Source organism: Limanda limanda, chromosome 8, assembly GCF_963576545.1.
Source record: "Limanda limanda chromosome 8, fLimLim1.1, whole genome shotgun sequence".
Classification (NCBI taxonomy): Eukaryota; Metazoa; Chordata; class Actinopteri; order Pleuronectiformes; family Pleuronectidae; genus Limanda; species Limanda limanda.
The window spans coordinates 7013255-7031121 of record NC_083643.1 but is presented as its reverse complement, the minus strand read 5'-3'; the positions used below and the strand labels follow the sequence as shown (position 1 = coordinate 7031121).

General features: G+C 41.2%; 1 protein-coding gene across 1 annotated transcript in view; it reads left to right on the top strand.

The window, feature by feature from the left end:
* The first annotated feature begins 10599 nt into the window (after positions 1 to 10599).
* Positions 10600 to 17867, top strand: part of bicd1a (bicaudal D homolog 1a) — a 29669-nt gene continuing 22401 nt past the window's right edge. Inside the window, exon 1 of the mRNA XM_061076871.1 lies at positions 10600 to 10815. Within this exon, the coding sequence (XP_060932854.1) occupies positions 10600 to 10815 (216 nt within the window). The remainder of the gene's footprint in view (positions 10816 to 17867) is intronic.

Here is a 17867-nt window from a genome sequence, read left to right as displayed (position 1 = left end):
AAGCACTAAATTAAATAAATAGGAAACTGAGCTCACGTGTAACTTGAAGAGCAAAGAGAGAAGCAGTGCTTTGTCATCATGAGGTCTCCTGAGTGCATGTGACTGTGTGCAAAAACACTTATATCATGTAGTGATGGAGATTTGGGGTTATTTTGCTGCTATATAAGTGTAAGAAATCAGTTAAATAAGTGTTTATTTTACAACACTCCAATCTATATTCCTAAGGGGGTTTTATGCATTTAACATTCAAAGCTTGATTTGCACAACATGTGTGGCAAAATGTGATTATTTATGGCTACTGACAAAGATTTTATGCTTAATAAAGTAATAAAAAGCACATTCCCCAACTTACCTTGTTAAATCCTTTGGCTCTAAAATGCCCCCAAAAACTGAAATATGAATTTTAAGCTTGGCTTCATCCACAGTTCAGATGTCTGATCTATTAATTCTGGAAATTTGTACAAATTAGCCATTTAAGTTAAAGTTCAAGCTTAAAATTTGAGAAAAACTTATAGTAGTGTCTCACATAAGAAGGATCCATCACATGTCAGGTAGTGAAGACAGTTTTATTTCAAATTTCAGTTTTTAAATAGTATGTATTTACATGGTAACAATGGTTTAGTTGTATTTGGTTGACCTGGGACTGATAAGCAGTTAAGCCTTTTTATTTTCATCTGCTCATTAGAGACAAATCATTTATCTGACTAACTTTATAACTTTTATCCGTAAAGCAGATTCAGTTTTATTAAAGAAAGGTATGAACCTTCTTTCTATCAAATCACGACCTATTGTGTCCTTCACATCAGTTTCGGGTCAGACAGTGACTCAGATGCACATGATCACATTAAGCCGCAGAGACAGAGTAATCAATCTGCTGCAGCGTGAGTGAACGGAGTAAAGGGGAAACTTCTGCAGATTAATGTGTTGCACGTGTAGAAATTAAACAAACAAACTGAACTGAACATCCATTTCATTGAAGAACGAATGTCAACAGAAGAAACATACAATCTACATTTTCATGACAAAAATGTGTTTTGATTCTCAGTTTGTTAAACACCTTGGCTGAGGTAACATCACAGTTTGTTGATTTAATTAGCTTGTAAATTCCCGTGATTGTTTTTGTCCTGTTTAATTACCAGTGGTGGGAAGTAACAAAGTAGAAATACTTCGTTACTGTACTTAAGTAGATTTTTCACATATCTGTACTTTACTTGAGTATTTATTTTCCTGACGACTTTTAACTTTTACTCGCTACATTTGAGCACAAATATCTTTACTTTCTATTTCTTACATTCTCAAAACTGGCTCGTTACTTGAGCAGCGGAGGTTGGCGCAACGTGCAGCTTTACACACGGCGCACCTCTCTCTCGCTCTCTCGCTCCTGCAGGAGCTCGGTTCAGTCTTTATTATTAGTGCCCGAGCACAGACGTAAGGCCCTATTGAAATTGTAAGGATTATTATTCAGGCAAATGAATTTGCTTTTTGAGTGCTTTTATTAGGTGACTTTACATAATTTTTTTAAGGTATTCCTTTTTCGATTCACATTCGTTTTCCGTTTCCTGCTTCGTGTCAACATCTGCACATAAATACATAGCTCGAAGCAGCAAGTGGTTAAACAACCAATTATATAAGCAAACGCAAAAACAACTTTCAGCCAACACAACCAAAAACAAACACTGTGTCGTTGACTACTGCATATTCACGCACACAATTCAGGTTTTTTAATGGACCTCGCCAAATGGAACCCTGGGTAATCAGGCCCAGTTTTCCGCAAAGATATTATATATCTATATATTGCCAATTCCAATCCTTAGTCGCCCCATGTGCTGACTCAACACAACTTAGAAGCTGTTGAGTTCTTTATATATGTATTGTACAAACTGGATAATGTGTACAACTTCAAGCAGGGTTGTGTCTTCACTTTGTCGTCCCTGCAGGCAAGATACCCTACAGGTGTATTGTCACCCTGCTGGAAACAAATGCAAACGCAAGCCCATTCAGTATAGATAGTCCAATGATAAATAAACAGGCTTACATGTAGATGCACGGACAAGCTGGTGGGCAGGTTTAACAGGCAGTTAAACATCCAGGCAGTTACAAAATACAGCTAATAGACACATAAGGTTAATTTGGTCTATTAGTGGCAGGTCTATTAGTGTTCTTAGGTAGAATCAAGAGGCACTTGTTTATTCTGTTGTGTTGATTCTTTGTTGTCGCTAGAAGTTCAGATGCACTTGTCCAATACTATTTTAACCTCAGCATCTCGGGTTCAAAATTTGTAAAATTATACATTATATATATAGTGTTGTTATAATTTTTTAGTCAGTTGAAATAAATCCTGAACTGAACAATTTTTGGTTGTTTTGTGTCTGTATAGGCCTACTATAAAAATCCCTTAGCATTTTTAATTTTGGTACTTGTACTTTTACTTTTGATACTTAAGTACATTTCAACACCAGATACTTTTGATACTTAAGTACATTTAATATGAGCAACTCTAAGACTTTTACTCAAGTCATTTTCTGACGGGTGACTTTTACTTTAACCGGAGTCACTTTCAAGTAAGATATCTGTACTTTTACTCAAGTATGGCTTCCAAGTACGTTATACACAACTGTTCATTACCCACTGACCACAAGTGACGCAAGCAGGTCACGTTCTGTGACACATTAGTGACGAGGGAGGTGGAGAACAGCACCACCTACAGGATTTACACTCGTGCTACAATGCAAATGATTTGTTTTGTTTTATGTAATAAATGATTGCTTCACCGCACCTACAGCTTTCTGTTCACTATGTATGAGGGAAATTAGAAAGAGCAGAATTTAGATTTCTAGTTTCCATTTTTAGAATACAACAATGCTGCTGAATAAATCTTAAAGCGGTAATTTCAAGGAGATTGACACTATATTGATATAATAACAATTAAAAAAGCTTAAGTTATAAAATACAGATAATTCCTGCTATTACAAGATGTGAAAAAAGGCTTATTTGCAAAGCCTGATCCTTGGTGTAATATACAGTAGGACATCAAACCACTAGATCAGGGGTCTCAAACTCGCGGCCCGCGGGCCAATTGCGGCCCGCGGGACGATATTTTGTGGCCCCCACCTTAATATGAAAGTTTAATGTTAGTGCGGCCCGCACAAACATTGTAGCAGCTCCGCTGTTAGCTGCTGTGTGGGACAATGTTATGATGTTCTGGTTTCCTACTGTGTGCCTGACCAGTGAACGCAGCATGCAAGTGAGTGACATGGGGGGCGGGGTCGTGTGTGTGTGTGTACGTGTGAGAGTGAGTGAGAGAGAGAGCCGGGAGAGAAAAGAGTGGCTTTGGATGTGCGGTGCAGGAGGGTGAAATTCCTAGTTTTCTGCCCTCTTTCGCGCAGGTCATGATGTATCCAGTGCTTCATTTATAAATCACAAGGTGCCGGAACGCTAAGTACATATCACAGCGCAGGTACGACGAGCACAGGTCCCGGAACGCACATAAAACGCCGCTTAAAACAGCACACACATGCCACTTACAATGCAGTGGGACTTATTTAGGCTATACTGCAGTGACGGTATCAGTCTTTATGTCAGTGATTAATAAAGTGGCGTCGTGAGCAAAGGCGACTTCTGTGTCCAGCGGAACGGAACACACACACATACACACACACACACACAATTTGTTAAGTTGAAGGCAAATTCAAGGGACACCACGGCTCCTTTACGCACACGCTGCGCTGTGAGGTTTTGGAGCTTCTTTACGCAGACAGATTATTCTAAACCGCAGCAGTTTATAACACGTCATTGAGCTAATATCTACATTTTACAGTCTGGGCTGTTTTACATTATTATTTACACCTGATATGTGTGGATGAATTTTAATGATTTAAATTCCCTCATCCTCTGGTGGTGACATTTACGCACCGAGCCACGGACTGTACATGACGATGTGCTAGTTATTTTGGTTCATCTTAGAAGTCTGCATTTGTTATTATTTTATGAAATTGTGATGCTGTTGTTAACAAAGCTTTATATATAATTTATTAGATTATCTTGTTATTGCGTGGCCACAAATTAGTAATTCATCCACCGATGTCAACAGGGGCTCCGTAATTTTCTAGTGATTACATTATATTGTTATATTTTATTTTAATAATTTCTTAAAAAACTTTTTTTAATGTTCATATTTTTTTCGATACGAGAGGTACCGGATCTGCTCAAATAAGTCCCAGAACGCAGGCAAGCCAACACGCCGGCACAAAGTAAGCACAAAAATGTATAGAAAAATGTGAGGCTACAGGAGGAATTTGATCATAGATTTGCAGACTTCAAGACGCACAGAGCGACTTTTACAAAAATTTTGCGGATCCCTTCTCCTTTGATGTGCAAGATGCCCCTCCTGTGCTTCAAATGGAGCTCATTGGCCTGCAGTGCAACTCTGACCTCAAAGCCAAGTTCAGGGAGGTGAGTGGAAAGGAAGACAAGCTTGGGCAATTTTTGTGAGAATTGAACCCCAGCTTCCTTGAGCTTTCCCGAATGTTCAAGCGGACCATGTGCCTTTTTTGGAGCACATATTTGTGTGAAAAGCTCTTCTCCACCTCGAACTTCAATAAGTCCAGGTACAGGTCCAGGCTTACTGATGATCACCTTCAAGCCATACTGAGGGTCTCAACTGCTTCCTCCCTCAAGCCAAATGTGGCTCAGCTATGTGAGAGGAAGCGCTGCCAGGTCTCTGGCAGCAAGAAGTAGGCAAGAGAAGCCATGTTTACAAGAACTGTTCGTGTTCTTCAATATTCTATTCATGTTCAGAAGAACCCATTGAAGTTATATAACTGTTAGTAATGACATTAGAGAAGTTTGGATTTTTTTAGCAAATTTTTTTTTTTTGTGGAATACCTGAGGCCCAGCCTCACCCAGATACTGCCTCCAGCGGCCCCCAGGTAATTTGAGTTTGAGACCCCTGCACTAGATGGAGACGTCCTGAACTAATTAAACATGATCTCCCTCACCACCACCAGGAGTCACCAACAGCTCGAGCTCTCCCTGTCCCCAGGAGGTGAACTTGAGTGTGGGAGGGCAAACTGAGGCCAGGGCGATAACGATTTGTCCTCCAATAAACCTGCTGATAAGAACAAGAAGCAGTAATTTAAATACATATACAGGGTTTAATGTTGTCTCGGTTGTTAATCAAGCTACAAACCCCACAAAGACTTTTTGCCTGAGATGTACGACGCAAACATTTGTTCTTGTGCTTTGTTTTTTACAGCACAAGCTGAATTTATATGTATAAAATATAAATCTGTCTGTGAGGAGCTGATAAGAGCAGATATGACATTATAGAGCATGTTCCCATATTTACAATGAACACGCCTTGAATTAACAGGGAAAACTGGAAAACCTTGACATGAATGGATTCTGACTAGCAGTGTTCTTAGAAGTATAAGCTATTACAATGCAGCCTCTCGCTCCTCCCACCTGATGACCATGTGATGCAGGTCAAACAAAGGCTGACAGGAGAGAGAGAGTACTACCCCACTGTCCTCACCTTACAGAGAGGGGACGAGAAGAAGAAGAAGAAGTCAGAGAACAAGGAAATTTAATTTTGAACTGCTTCTGAAGTAACTAATAGTTAATGGTGATAAATCCCTGGAAATGTGGAACAGAGGAGATGCAGAGAAGAACTCCTGCATGGATCAACTGAGGGATTCTCCGCCATGTAAAAAATTATCCCATTCCATCGAAGCGATACTGAGGAGGCCCACGTGTGTCCGAAAGGAGAAGAGAGTTCACCGGAGCTGGTCAGTCATCAAGGAGAACACCAGGGAATCGACACAGCACTCGTGCACAGGTAAGTTTGCTTTTTAATGCTTAAATTCTGAAATACGATTCCAAATAATAGAAATATTTACTGCAAAGCTGCCATTTTTTACTCTGTCTCTAGAACCTCCACAAACCCGACTTCTTGAAGAGTCTCCAAAGGCCACGTCCGACTGCATCGGTGAGTATCGTGTGTTGAAAAGTAAAAGAGGAAGAGACTGTTTGGATTCATAAATTATGCTGACGATAATGGTGACACTGACAAATCATTTTTGATTTATAGGCCAGAGGAAGAAAAGGCAAACCAGGGTCACGTTCACACCGTTCCAGGTGAAGGAGCTGGAGAAGGTTTTCCAGCAGACTCACTACCCAGACGTCAACACCAGAGAGCAGCTGGCCTCGGGTCTGCACCTCACCGAGGGCCGGATACAGGTAGGAGCACATGCAGCTCTGGAGTTAAATCAAGATTTGCCCGTGTTCATATATCCAAAGGTTTGAAATCTATACATCTATCCCTTTTCTTATCATTGTGGTTCTATCCACGTACAAGCAATCACATTCGATCTTATTTCGTAACTGATTATATTCTGACAAGAGTCCGTTCGTTAATCTAGGGCTGGTAACAGTTCAGTGACGCTCTCAAACAAGAGCCTGATAGTATTAAATAGACTAAAGAGAAGCATCAATACACCTAAACGTACATATCACTACGTGTTAATGATTTTCTCATGATATCTGTATCCTTGGTAGTTTCAAAGGCCGCAGGCAGGTTTCTGTAAGGCTGATTGATATTCAGTTCAATTCAGACAGCTGTTAAGGTCAAAACTTGCTTGTGTCTCATGACATTTCGATTTCATTTAAATAACCAAACAATATAATAAACTAACCTATTTGTATATATTACAAACCAGGTGAATTTTTAAACCCAGGGAGTTTGATATGAACACAGGTCTATTGTTACTTTAAGAACAACAAAAATATGTTATTGGCATTGGAAATACCAATAAATGTGTGTGTTGTTTGTGTGCGCTTCAGATTTGGTTCCAGAACCGCAGAGCCAAATGGAGGAAGGCCGAAACCCTGAAGGACCTGGAGCTGATCTCCAGCCAGCACGTACAGTCCGCCAGTCACGAGCAGCAGTATTACGAGGTTTTAAAAACATTAAACTTTCATTTTAATATAAATGTGTGGGAATTTATAATGAAATCGCTTGACTGGACAAATAAAAAGCTTGTTACACTGCTTAAAGCCGTTATCTAACCGTAATTGATCACTTGAGGATTGCTCGGGGTGTTTTCTCACAGATTTCTCTCTCTGCCCTGACAGGAGCCTCGCCTGCAGCCGGTGTGCTGGCTTCCATGTTGCCTCCTGAAACCTCCTCACCCCCGGCTGCTCCCCAGAACCACATCAACAGCGTCAATGCCCGTGTTGACCAACACACATTCCCCAGATTACAGGACTCTCTATTTTGATCTGCTGGGAACAGAAAGATAGCACATGACACTAGTTGTTTTAACGCTGATGACACTATTCTGTTTCTTTGATTTCTCGCGGTACAAAGATCGCACTGACTTTCTAATGATACGCAAAATTGCGTCTAAATGTGTTGTCCACCTGAACTAGAGTTTGCATGTTTTGCATTTTGTTCATTTACTGTTCATACACTATGACCATTCTCTGTCTGTCTCCCTTTCATGTCTAACTCTGTCCTATCAAATAAAAGCCCATCAAATATATATAATTTAAAGAAAAAAATCCTGTTGACTTGGCTACTGAAGCATTCAGGTTGGACCTGGTGATAAGTCTGTACTGATGCATTTGTACAGATCAAGGAGTTCCTCTCGGTATACACAGTACTTCTTGGTAGAGAGGCTGTTTGAGCTGTGCTGTGCAGGAGAGCTTTCAGGTTTTTCTTTTTTTCATGACGCGACAGTTCCTTGTCGGAGATAAGATACAGCGCTGCCATAAACTGTTCATCTGTTTGACTTTCCGACGACTGGCCCTTATCTTAATATTTCCTTGTAAATAGAGGTTATTGGCAGGTCAACTGCGTTATTTACAGAACTTGTCGAATAGGATCAAAGTTAAAAAATACGTATACAGGTATTACTGTTTATTGGGGATGCAGAGATATGTAAATAAATTTGACTTAAATAGAAAAAAAGAACAAAAACTCCTAAAAAATCTATATAAATGTCCTCAGTACTCTTTATTCCAGTTGATAAATCAATATTACAGATAAAGGTATTTCACAACCTTCACAGTACTGCCCTCCATGAGACCTGTGATACTCTGTTCTGAGGTGATATCGTTTCTTTCTTTCTAAGAAGTGTTAGGCGGGACATTTTTCCAAACAATTACCAATTATAATATTGATAACGCAGCAGCGCCTTCACTATCACTACCATAACTAAACTGACAGCGCCATAACTGATTAGGTTTGACAAGCCTCTGACAAGCAGGGTTAAACTTTTCACCCCGGGCCATGTCTTCCTTTATTGCTCATGCAGGGAGATAAACTGTACTCCTGCCTGTGGGGCCGGGTTGAGAGAGGGCAGCACAGAACGGACAGCATCCTTGACCGCACTTGTGTAACCATACGTTTATCATTAGGCAAGTGATAACAAATTAATATCTATAGTTCTGCATTTATGATACACATATGATATTCATTTGGATGGTTTCAATATTGCAAACCAATAAACTATTTCCTTTGATCATGGAAGATTTTTCTATTTGTCAAAATTAGCATTATTGGTCAAAAGATCCGTGAATAATACATAGACAGTGTCATGAATTCATAGAAATTACTAAAGGGCTCTATGAATATTTGCTTTTAGGTTGGTGCATCATCAGGAATACATTTTGTTTTTTAAATTTCCAATTTTGAAGCTTAAAAAATGTGGTTACACTGAGAAGAATGAGATGTCCGCTGGCTACTAGTGTCCACAATACCTATAAAATTGTGTGGCCATAAAGTGTGAGGCCATAAAGTCTATGCTGTAGGTGTGTATGTAAACAGGGAAGATTAGAAACTAAGAAACATATTCCCTCTTTGAAATGTTGTAAATTTGATGGCATCTAGTGGTGAAGTTGCACATTGTACCATAAGACAAGAGATGTGGTGTAATAACAAATCCATGCTCTCGTTCAACTTAACACAATTCAAAGTACTGCATAGAATGCACTTCAGCAAAGCAAAACTAGTTAAGATTTTTCCTGGCAGCAGTGAAGCTTGCAATAGATGTGCCTTTGTCCCAGCTGACTTAGCCCATACTTTCTGGTCATGCTCGAAGCTAATAGGGTTCTGGAAGAGCTTTTTCAAGATCATGTCGGAGGTTCTATGTGTAGCTATCACACCCTGCCCACTCATTGCTATTTTTGGAGTTCCCTCAAATTATTCAGAATTCAGTAAGCAGACATTAAATGTTTTAGCATTTGTCTCTCTGATTGTCTGCAGGCGTATCCTTCTACACTGGAAGCTGCCTAAACCCCCGGCAGAACAATCCTGGCAGACTGACCTAATGTCTTTCCTTAAATTAGAACTAATTTTCACTCCGAGGGTCAACTGATAAATTCTATACTATATGGCAACCTCTTATCTCATATTTCGACAATGCAGCTACAACTCCTACCGTGTAGGGGTGAACAACATATTATGTTTTTGTTTTTTTTGTCCAGCTGTGCTCTTATATAAATGTGAATGTACAAATGTAAGGTGGCTGATGAGCTATTCTGTTTGAAAAGGGAAGACCAACTGGGGTGGGGGGTGGGATAATGTTTTGTATGTTTTCTACTTGTTGGTTTGTTTGTTTGTATGTTTGTTTATTTGGCAAAAAAAAAACATGCATCTATTTGTAAAGGTCATGTAACATTATATGATGTGTTTCAATAAACAGATTTATAAAAAAAAAAAAAGAAAAAAAAAAATATTCCCTCTTTGAAATGTTGTAAATTTGATGGCATCTAGTGGTGAAGTTGCACATTGTACCATAAGACAAGAGATGTGGTGTAATAACAAATCCATGCTCCCATTCAAGTGTGTAGGTGAACAGATGGTGGTCTCTCTGAAAGGCCTCCTCTGCAGCCACTGTTTGATTTGTCCATTTTGGGCTTCTGTAGAAAACCCATGCCCACATTAAAGGGCTTCCTCAAGGTTTTAAAAAAACACTATCATTCGTAGTTAGGGGTTATTCCTTGATGAAAATAAGAATTCCTCTCACTAGATCAAGCTAAATCCTTCAACATTAATCAAAACCAAATTTTAAAAACGTGAGCACTGTACATGCATCAGTTTGATAGGAACTACCCATGTGACAGACACCATCTTTAAGATTGTATTATTATATTTATGGATAGGTAGACTGATGGATGGATGGAGAGAGAGAGAGTGAGAGAGACACAGACAGACAGACAGACTGACAGACAGAGTGTTATACCTCCATTTGGCAGACAGGTGGCGCCCTCGCCCCCATGAATAAGCAGAAAGGATGCTCAGTGCTCTGCAGACTTCACTGACCTGGTTTCAAACCGTTTCATCAAACTATTGTTGTGGATGTTTGAATTTATTTATTTGTTATCAGCTGATATTTCACTGTGGAGGTGGATGTTGAGGGTGTTTGTTTGTTTTTACATGTTTTAAAAGAGAGAGGGTGGTGGTGGGGGGGTCCGCCTCCTCCGGCTCCGTGCAACAACCCGGCCGAGAGGAGGGAAGGGGGGGGGCGCAGGAGGAGCCGCAGAGCCGCCGACAGAGGAGGGGGGGGACGGCCGCTCCGACACCGGCACACAGGGGCGATGGCCGCCGGCTCAGGATGCGGGGACTCGGTGGACCGGTACCGGGCCGAGGTGCAGCGGCTCACCGGGGAGCTGGCCGAGGCGAACCGGGAGAAGGTCCGGGCTGCGGAGTGCGGGCTGGTGGTGCTGGAGGAGAACCAGGCGCTGAAGCTCAAGTATGCGGAGCTGGAGAGCGAGCAGGAGACCCTGAGGAAGGAGCTGGAGCAGCTGCAGGAGGTGGGTGCAGGAGGTGCAGGGTGGGGACCGGCAGGGGTCGTCCTGTTGTCTCCAGGGGTCCCCAACAAAACATGTCAACTTTAATGTTCATGCAAATCATCCTGTTTGCATGACTGTGCAACCAGTGCCGGATCAAGGATGTTTTTGAATTATGGGGGCCGTAAAGGGCCCCCCCAAAATTAAATGGTGCATACCTTCATAGAACAACAAAGTGCTTATAGATGCACTGTATGAATGTGTGTGTGAATGGGTGCATGTAAAACTGTAAAGAGCTTTGAGTGGTCATCATCAGACTAGAAGAGCGCTATATAAATATAAAACCATTTGTGGCTGAGGAGGTGGATGCAGGTTAGAAGGCTGTAACCTGAGGGAAAGGGGTTTGCCTCACAGTTACACACCTGCAGACACACACATGCACACACACACCTGCAGACACACACATGCACACACTAGTATCCTCTCAGGGCTGCAGCATCTCTTTGGAATGGTGTTAGGCTGCAGTGCACCGAGGACGAGTTCGAAAGAAACACACCTTGATGTTCAATGGTAAATACTGTGTGGCTCAGAGTGTAAGAGATGTTAAATGCTTTTCTCACAGTTTGGTAGAATTTTTTCGCAAAAGCTTCTTCATCTTCTCGCCTCATGTAAATACAATTATTCCCTGTTGAGCCAAAACAATTAGTTGATTAGTCAATTAGTTAATCTACTGAAAATGAATTAGCAAAGTCATCAATAAGGTTATTTTTAAAGTAATTTATAAAGCAAAATCTGTGGTTCCGGCATCTCAAACGTTTGCAGTTGCAGATTTAGGATTTTTCTAAATCCAAATGAAATTGGTAAATACCATGTGGCTGAGCAGGTGGATGGATGTTCAATGCATTTCTCACAGTCGGGTTTACATTTTTTTGAAAATTGTTCCTGTTTCAAACACATTGTTTATCTGTGCACTACTGACAGACAACTAGAATTAGATTTTGCAGCCTGTCCCACTTCCGGATCCGACCCTAGCTATCTCTGCGCTAAGGGCACGGGTCACACATATTGCGAATGTGAAGCGAGTATCAACGGTTAGAAGTTCACCAAAGTAGAACTTAGCACGAAGCCACGCTGGGATTTGTTTCACCACAGGAAGCCAATGTTTTATTCTATCCCTCGTTCGCACAGGTTGGAAGTTAAGGGGAGAGATTGATGTGTGACCGGGCCCTTACAAGGAAGAAGTTAAATCTTGCATAGGGCTGGGACATACTGCCAAAATTGATATCAGGATGAAACTGTTCATAGCAGTTATCAGGTCAATAGTCAATATTAATAATTATCACAACAAATGTCACATTATTATTTCAGATCTTTGTTCTTTAGTGAAGGTATTGGGTTTTTAAATCTCTACGTGCAAAGACTGACAAACACTTCAGCAGAAACAAAACTGATCAATTAAGGGTCACCTCATTGTGTTTGCACAGCACATATATTGCTAAATGTTGGACTTGTGTAACATATTGTTATTGATGAGGACTAAATTGAGAGAATTATTGATTTGGTCGCTCATCCATAGTCTTGCATGAATAAGTTGTAATGAAATATGAGTCGATGGTGTTTCTGAGCAGTGAAGCTCAACAAAAAGCAACACTGCATATTACACAATATGCAAGCTCAGGATTCTACCAGTAACACCCAGCCCCCCCACACCAGTGCCTCCCTGTTCCTTTGTTTTCAAGACTCCTTCCCACAGTGAGTTAATGTCGCCAGTCGCTCATTTCAGTCGTCTGTGTTTTTCCAAGAGAGTTTTCAAGACTCCATCAGTTATTGGATCTTCACCACAGCTTGTGTGCGGTGGTTCAGAGGCTCATCGATCTAAAACGTCCACATGGATTTCCGTTTAGAAAAAGCAAGGGCAGCATGAGTGACTGTGAATATAAACATATTCATTTATATTTGGTGAAGCACTGCAGGACCCTGATAATGTGGCTGTGTTTATGCATTCAGTCATTAATGAATACACGTGTATAAGAAAGAGAGGATGAGGACATGGCTCTTAGAGTTGAGAGGAGAAGCTGAAGGCTGTGTTTTGTGTTTTGTGTGAGTTTGTGTGAGTGGGGTGTGTGTGGGCGAGAGAGAGAGCGAGAGAGTCAGAGATGTTTGTTCTGTGCTGCCAACTCAGAAATCCTCATCATTATTTATACAGTGTCGTCTCTAATCAAGCACACACCAGTCACTCTGCTCTGAGATAAAAGTCGCTCTGTCACAAGAATATTCGTAAAGAGAGTGAAAAGTGTATTAAAGCCATGTTTCAATAATTTACACCATCTTACTCTATTCTGTGGCTTTGACTGATGATTTAGTCATTTTATCTCGTTAAATTGAGGTTCAGGACATTAAGATGGACATTGTTTACTAAATTTAATTATCTATAGAGCATTTATTGATTAACTCATCGACATGATATTTAGCAGTTTAACTGATCATGAAAATAATCATGAGTCACAGCATCTCTTGTCCATATCGAGGCCTCAGAAATGTGTCAAATCCATTAAGGTCTAACTTTGTTACCCCTGTAATGAAGGGAGTTATATGTCAAGAATTATCAGAGTCTATACCTGGACAAAGTAAATGTCCTATTTCTTTAAACTATTGTAATTTAAAATTGTCCTTTAGAACTATCCTGGCTTAATTTAAGTCTGTAATCTTTACTTTTAATCATTTATTAAGGCATTAAAAGAGATCTAATCACATCTTCCACAAAAGATGAAGTAAAAACCATAAAAAGAAAATGTGAAACAACTGACTCCATCAGCTGGCTCTCTATATATATAATGTTTATATGTATATGGCCAAATCAAAAAATAATGACATCACATGCTCAACCTTTACTGCAGCACTCCACATGTTACATTATACATGCGTGGTTATATTTTTTCCATCTCCCGCTCTCTCTTCCTCTCTGCACTTTTCTATTCCAGCGCTTGACTAGTGGAACATTTTGTTTTGACTCTCACGTGCCATCAGATCTTTTAGAAGCTCACAGAAAACACAGAGTTAAAACAAAGAGATGGCTCCATACCGCCGGCAGCAGAGCACTGTCCGGCCGATACCTCACACTTCGGAATTACTGGATGATGACGGGTGATGTGGCAGATGAGGAGGGAGAATGGGATGGGATGGGGGGAAAAGAGAGAAGCAGAAGAGAAGAGACCGTGGAGTTGACATTGGCTTTAGTGGAGGGATGGGGCGGTGAAAGGAAAATTATGGAGAGGAGAGTAGTGGATTATGGATTTGTTGGATGACTTCAACTTTCATCACTTGGCTATAAAGCTGTGCAGCAGCGGTGTTCTTTGTTTTGATCTGTCATCCGTTCACAGATGCATCCTTTGTGTCCTCTGCTTCCCCACTCGTGTGCGTGTGTGTGTGTGTGTGTGTGTGTGTGTGTGTGTGTGTGTGTGTGTGTGTGTGTGTGTGAGTGTGTGTGTGTGTGCTCTTTGCCTGACAGAGGGAACATTTTCTGGAGGTGATATTACTTCCACAGAGAAGAACACCTTCTGCTTTCTGTCCGCCTGTCGCAGATCGTCTGTGAATATGAGTCCGAGTGGCACGAATGCAAACCTGCCGGTACAATCACATCATATCTGCTCCCCCTGTGCTCCGCAGAGGTGTGTTGTAAAAGGTCAGGGGAACAGCAAATGGAAATGGAGATTGCTTCTGGGACTGTGTGGGGCCTAGAGTACCGCAGCTGTCGGTTATTCTCATGAAAGATGATGAATCTATTACTCGGTCTCGCCATCGCCATCCTTTTCTCTTTCATTTGACTATAGATTGTTTCATCCTGTCGGTATTGAATTTTCAAATGCATTCAAAGAGAGTGTTTTACTAGTTCTGCATTAGAATGTCTAAAAACAACCACTGTACACTGTATTTGGCGGCAGGTAGATTTTCTTTGGCAATGGCGGTGAAAACAACAACTCCCATGATCCCACGCTGCTTCTTGTTGTCATCAGTTAAAGTCTTTTGTTATTGATTTGATTGAGAGACCCCTGGAGGTCCAACCTACACATTAATCAATCAATCAATCAATCAAGTTTTATTTGTATAGCCCACATTCACAAATAACAATTCGTCTCATGGGGCTTTAACATTGTGTGACATCCTCTGTCCTTAACCCTCAACAAGAGTAACGAAAAACTACTAAAAACCCTTTTCACAGGTAAAAATATGTAGAAACCTCAGAGAGAGCCACATGTGAGGGATCCCTCTCTCAGGACGGACAGAAGTGCAATAGATGTCAGGTGTAAGAAACCCTCAGAGCAGATTGTTCTATTGGTTTATGTACAGTGTTAAACATCCCACTGAGTATAATCTATTCTGAGTGTATGTACAAGCCGGCCAGATTTGCATGCGTCTTCCCCACCGTGTTTCCATATGTTCTGTGGTCACACCGACAATATGTCGTGTGTTCAGTTCAGGTCCCAGCTGGTGGAGGAACAAGTCCCCACGTCACACATGCACAAAAGATGCACATGCATAAAAAAGAAAGAAAACAAAATCTTGTTGCCCCTTTACAGCTTCCCAGAGCCCAAGGTGTTATCTTCAGATGCGTGCTTTGATAGACATAACATTTTCAAAAATAGTAGCTGAAAGGATTTGTTTTGTCAACAAATCAAATAACTGTTTGAGTGGAAATCCCTCCTTCCTTTAATACAGACAAAGGCACATCTAAAAAGTCCTCATGGCAGTTCGTTTACTTTATTTTTCAGAAGAAGTTGCACGTCTCTCTGCTGGGTCCAGATATAGGAAGCTAAGAGTGTGTTTTGGCAGCTGACAACAGCAAAGTGTCCGTCTACATAATTCTCCCTTTATCGAGCTCTTTCACTCGGACTCCATCCCGTCTTTCTCTCTGCCCCCTGGCCTGACCACTCTCATTTCTTGTATCGTTCTGTGTGAGTGTGTGTGTGTCTGTGTGTGTGTACTGTGTAATTCTCTGGATAACTGCCTAAGCAGTGATGGAAACACCCGTTACCCCGTGGCTCAGGCTTGTAAGTGCTGTCTCCAGGCAGATCTACCTCCTCCGATAGGACACAGTGAGAGGCCGAACGAGGAGGATGCCTTTGCTGCAGAGGAGGAGGAGGAGGAGGAGGAGGAGGAGGAGGAGGAGGAGGAGGAGGAGGAGGAGGAGGAGGAGGAGGAGGAGGAGGAGCAGCGTGTTCATGTCTTCATCACATTGTTGAGGCTTGAAATCGTCTATGGATTGAGTCGAGTGGTAGAGAGCAGCCCTGCAGTCACTGAAATATTTGTTTCCGATTCAACTATTTCACTCATTTGATTTCTATGTCAGAAAATTACTCTGCACTCACATTTGGAAGTTAATTAGTTAAAAAAAACTAAAGTGCTCAGCTGAGATCAGAAGAGATCAGTATAAATTATACATAATATATTCGAAGACTCTGTTAGAAGTTGTATACCTTTGGACTGAGCCTTTCTGGGTGTATCCCTATGCTATCACCCAACTTCCATTTGGCTAAACTAAGCTAAAAGTCTACTGGATAAGCTTTATTTTTAAAGGACCAGTGAGTTGGCCTTAGTGGCATCTAGTGGTGATGTGGCAGATTGCAACCAATAATCCCTCAACTTCCCTCTTTCTAGAGTCCAATAGAGCCATCAGTGATTTGTCTGTCGTGGGCCACTGTATGACGGACCATGTGGAAGAGGATCCGCTCCCTTCATGGATGAAAAGGGCTCATTGTGTTATCATGGTGTATTATTCCCCAGGGTTTGCCTGTCAGCGAGCAGTCAGCAACATGTGAGAATACACTGAAGATGATTGATTAGCTGTCACTCCACTCCCTCTGGGACTCTGCATGAGTCAGGCATATATCATGTGACTGCTCGGTCATTAGAGGCGAGCGACGAGGATGTGAAGCTTCTGTTTGTCTCAACCTCCTTCAGAATGAATTATAAAGCCCAGAGAGTGAGTGGTGCAATCAATCTTTATCATATTTCCCTCCAAGACTGTGAACTCCTGCAGTGACATTACTGAGGAAATGTATCAAACAAGTCCCTGAAGCTGCAGAGTTGTTAGAGTCAGGTGTTAAAGTTCCTCTCCTGACGTTGAATAAACCTCAAAACTAATTTTGGAGCCTCGGAATTACATTTCATTCAGTACTCGCTGATGTGTGATTATTCAAAAGGTCTCTGCCTCTATCTCTACCCCCCCAGCCTCATACCTGCACCTCGGACTCTGCTCGTCAAACACACAAGCCTCTGCTCAGCTTCTGTTCTCACGACTGTCTGAGAAATGGTTGTATTGGAGTCATTTAAGAGCAAATTGTGCACAGGGTTGCCTTGAAGTCCACATATCAGAATGTTTTTTAATGTGTGGCTCTCTACAACATTAAAAACCTTATTCTAAAACATGCACTTTTGACTTGATGATGTCCTCATACAGGTATTAATGTTTAGCCATGTCGGAATCAGTTGAAAACAGATTCACAGAAAGAAATGATAAAAAAATGTCAACGCTTGGGAACATTTGTTAACTTTTTTTACCAAAGGCCTGTAGTAGAAAATTAACTAAGCAAGGTTGAAAAAGTATTTTGTATTTGGACAGTAAGTGTTTGAAGCCTTCTCAAGAGACTTTTATGACTTGTATTACATACAACAGATGTTTGATGACTTGAGCTGTTTTCTGGTCTGACCTGTTTATGACGTCAATACAGTGAGACCTTTTGCGACTTAATTACCCATCAAAGGAAGGAGTGTATCTCTTCTTATCACCTTAGGAAACACATGTGAATCAGCTGTTATGTTTAGTTTCCTGTCCTTCCCCCACCTATGGGAACCTGTCTTGATTGGCTCAGAGAGACAGCCCTATCCCCTGGTATATAAGATCTGTGTATCTGACTGTTCTGCATCTTCACTCTGAGACCCTTGCGGTTTCCCTGTGTTGATCCTTTCTGCAGAAAGCCCCTTATTAAATACACGTAGATAACTTTGTTGTTTCAAGCCTCTTGTATCGCCAGAATTCTACCACAGGCCCTGGTGTGTTTGACCCGGCCTCCAACTCA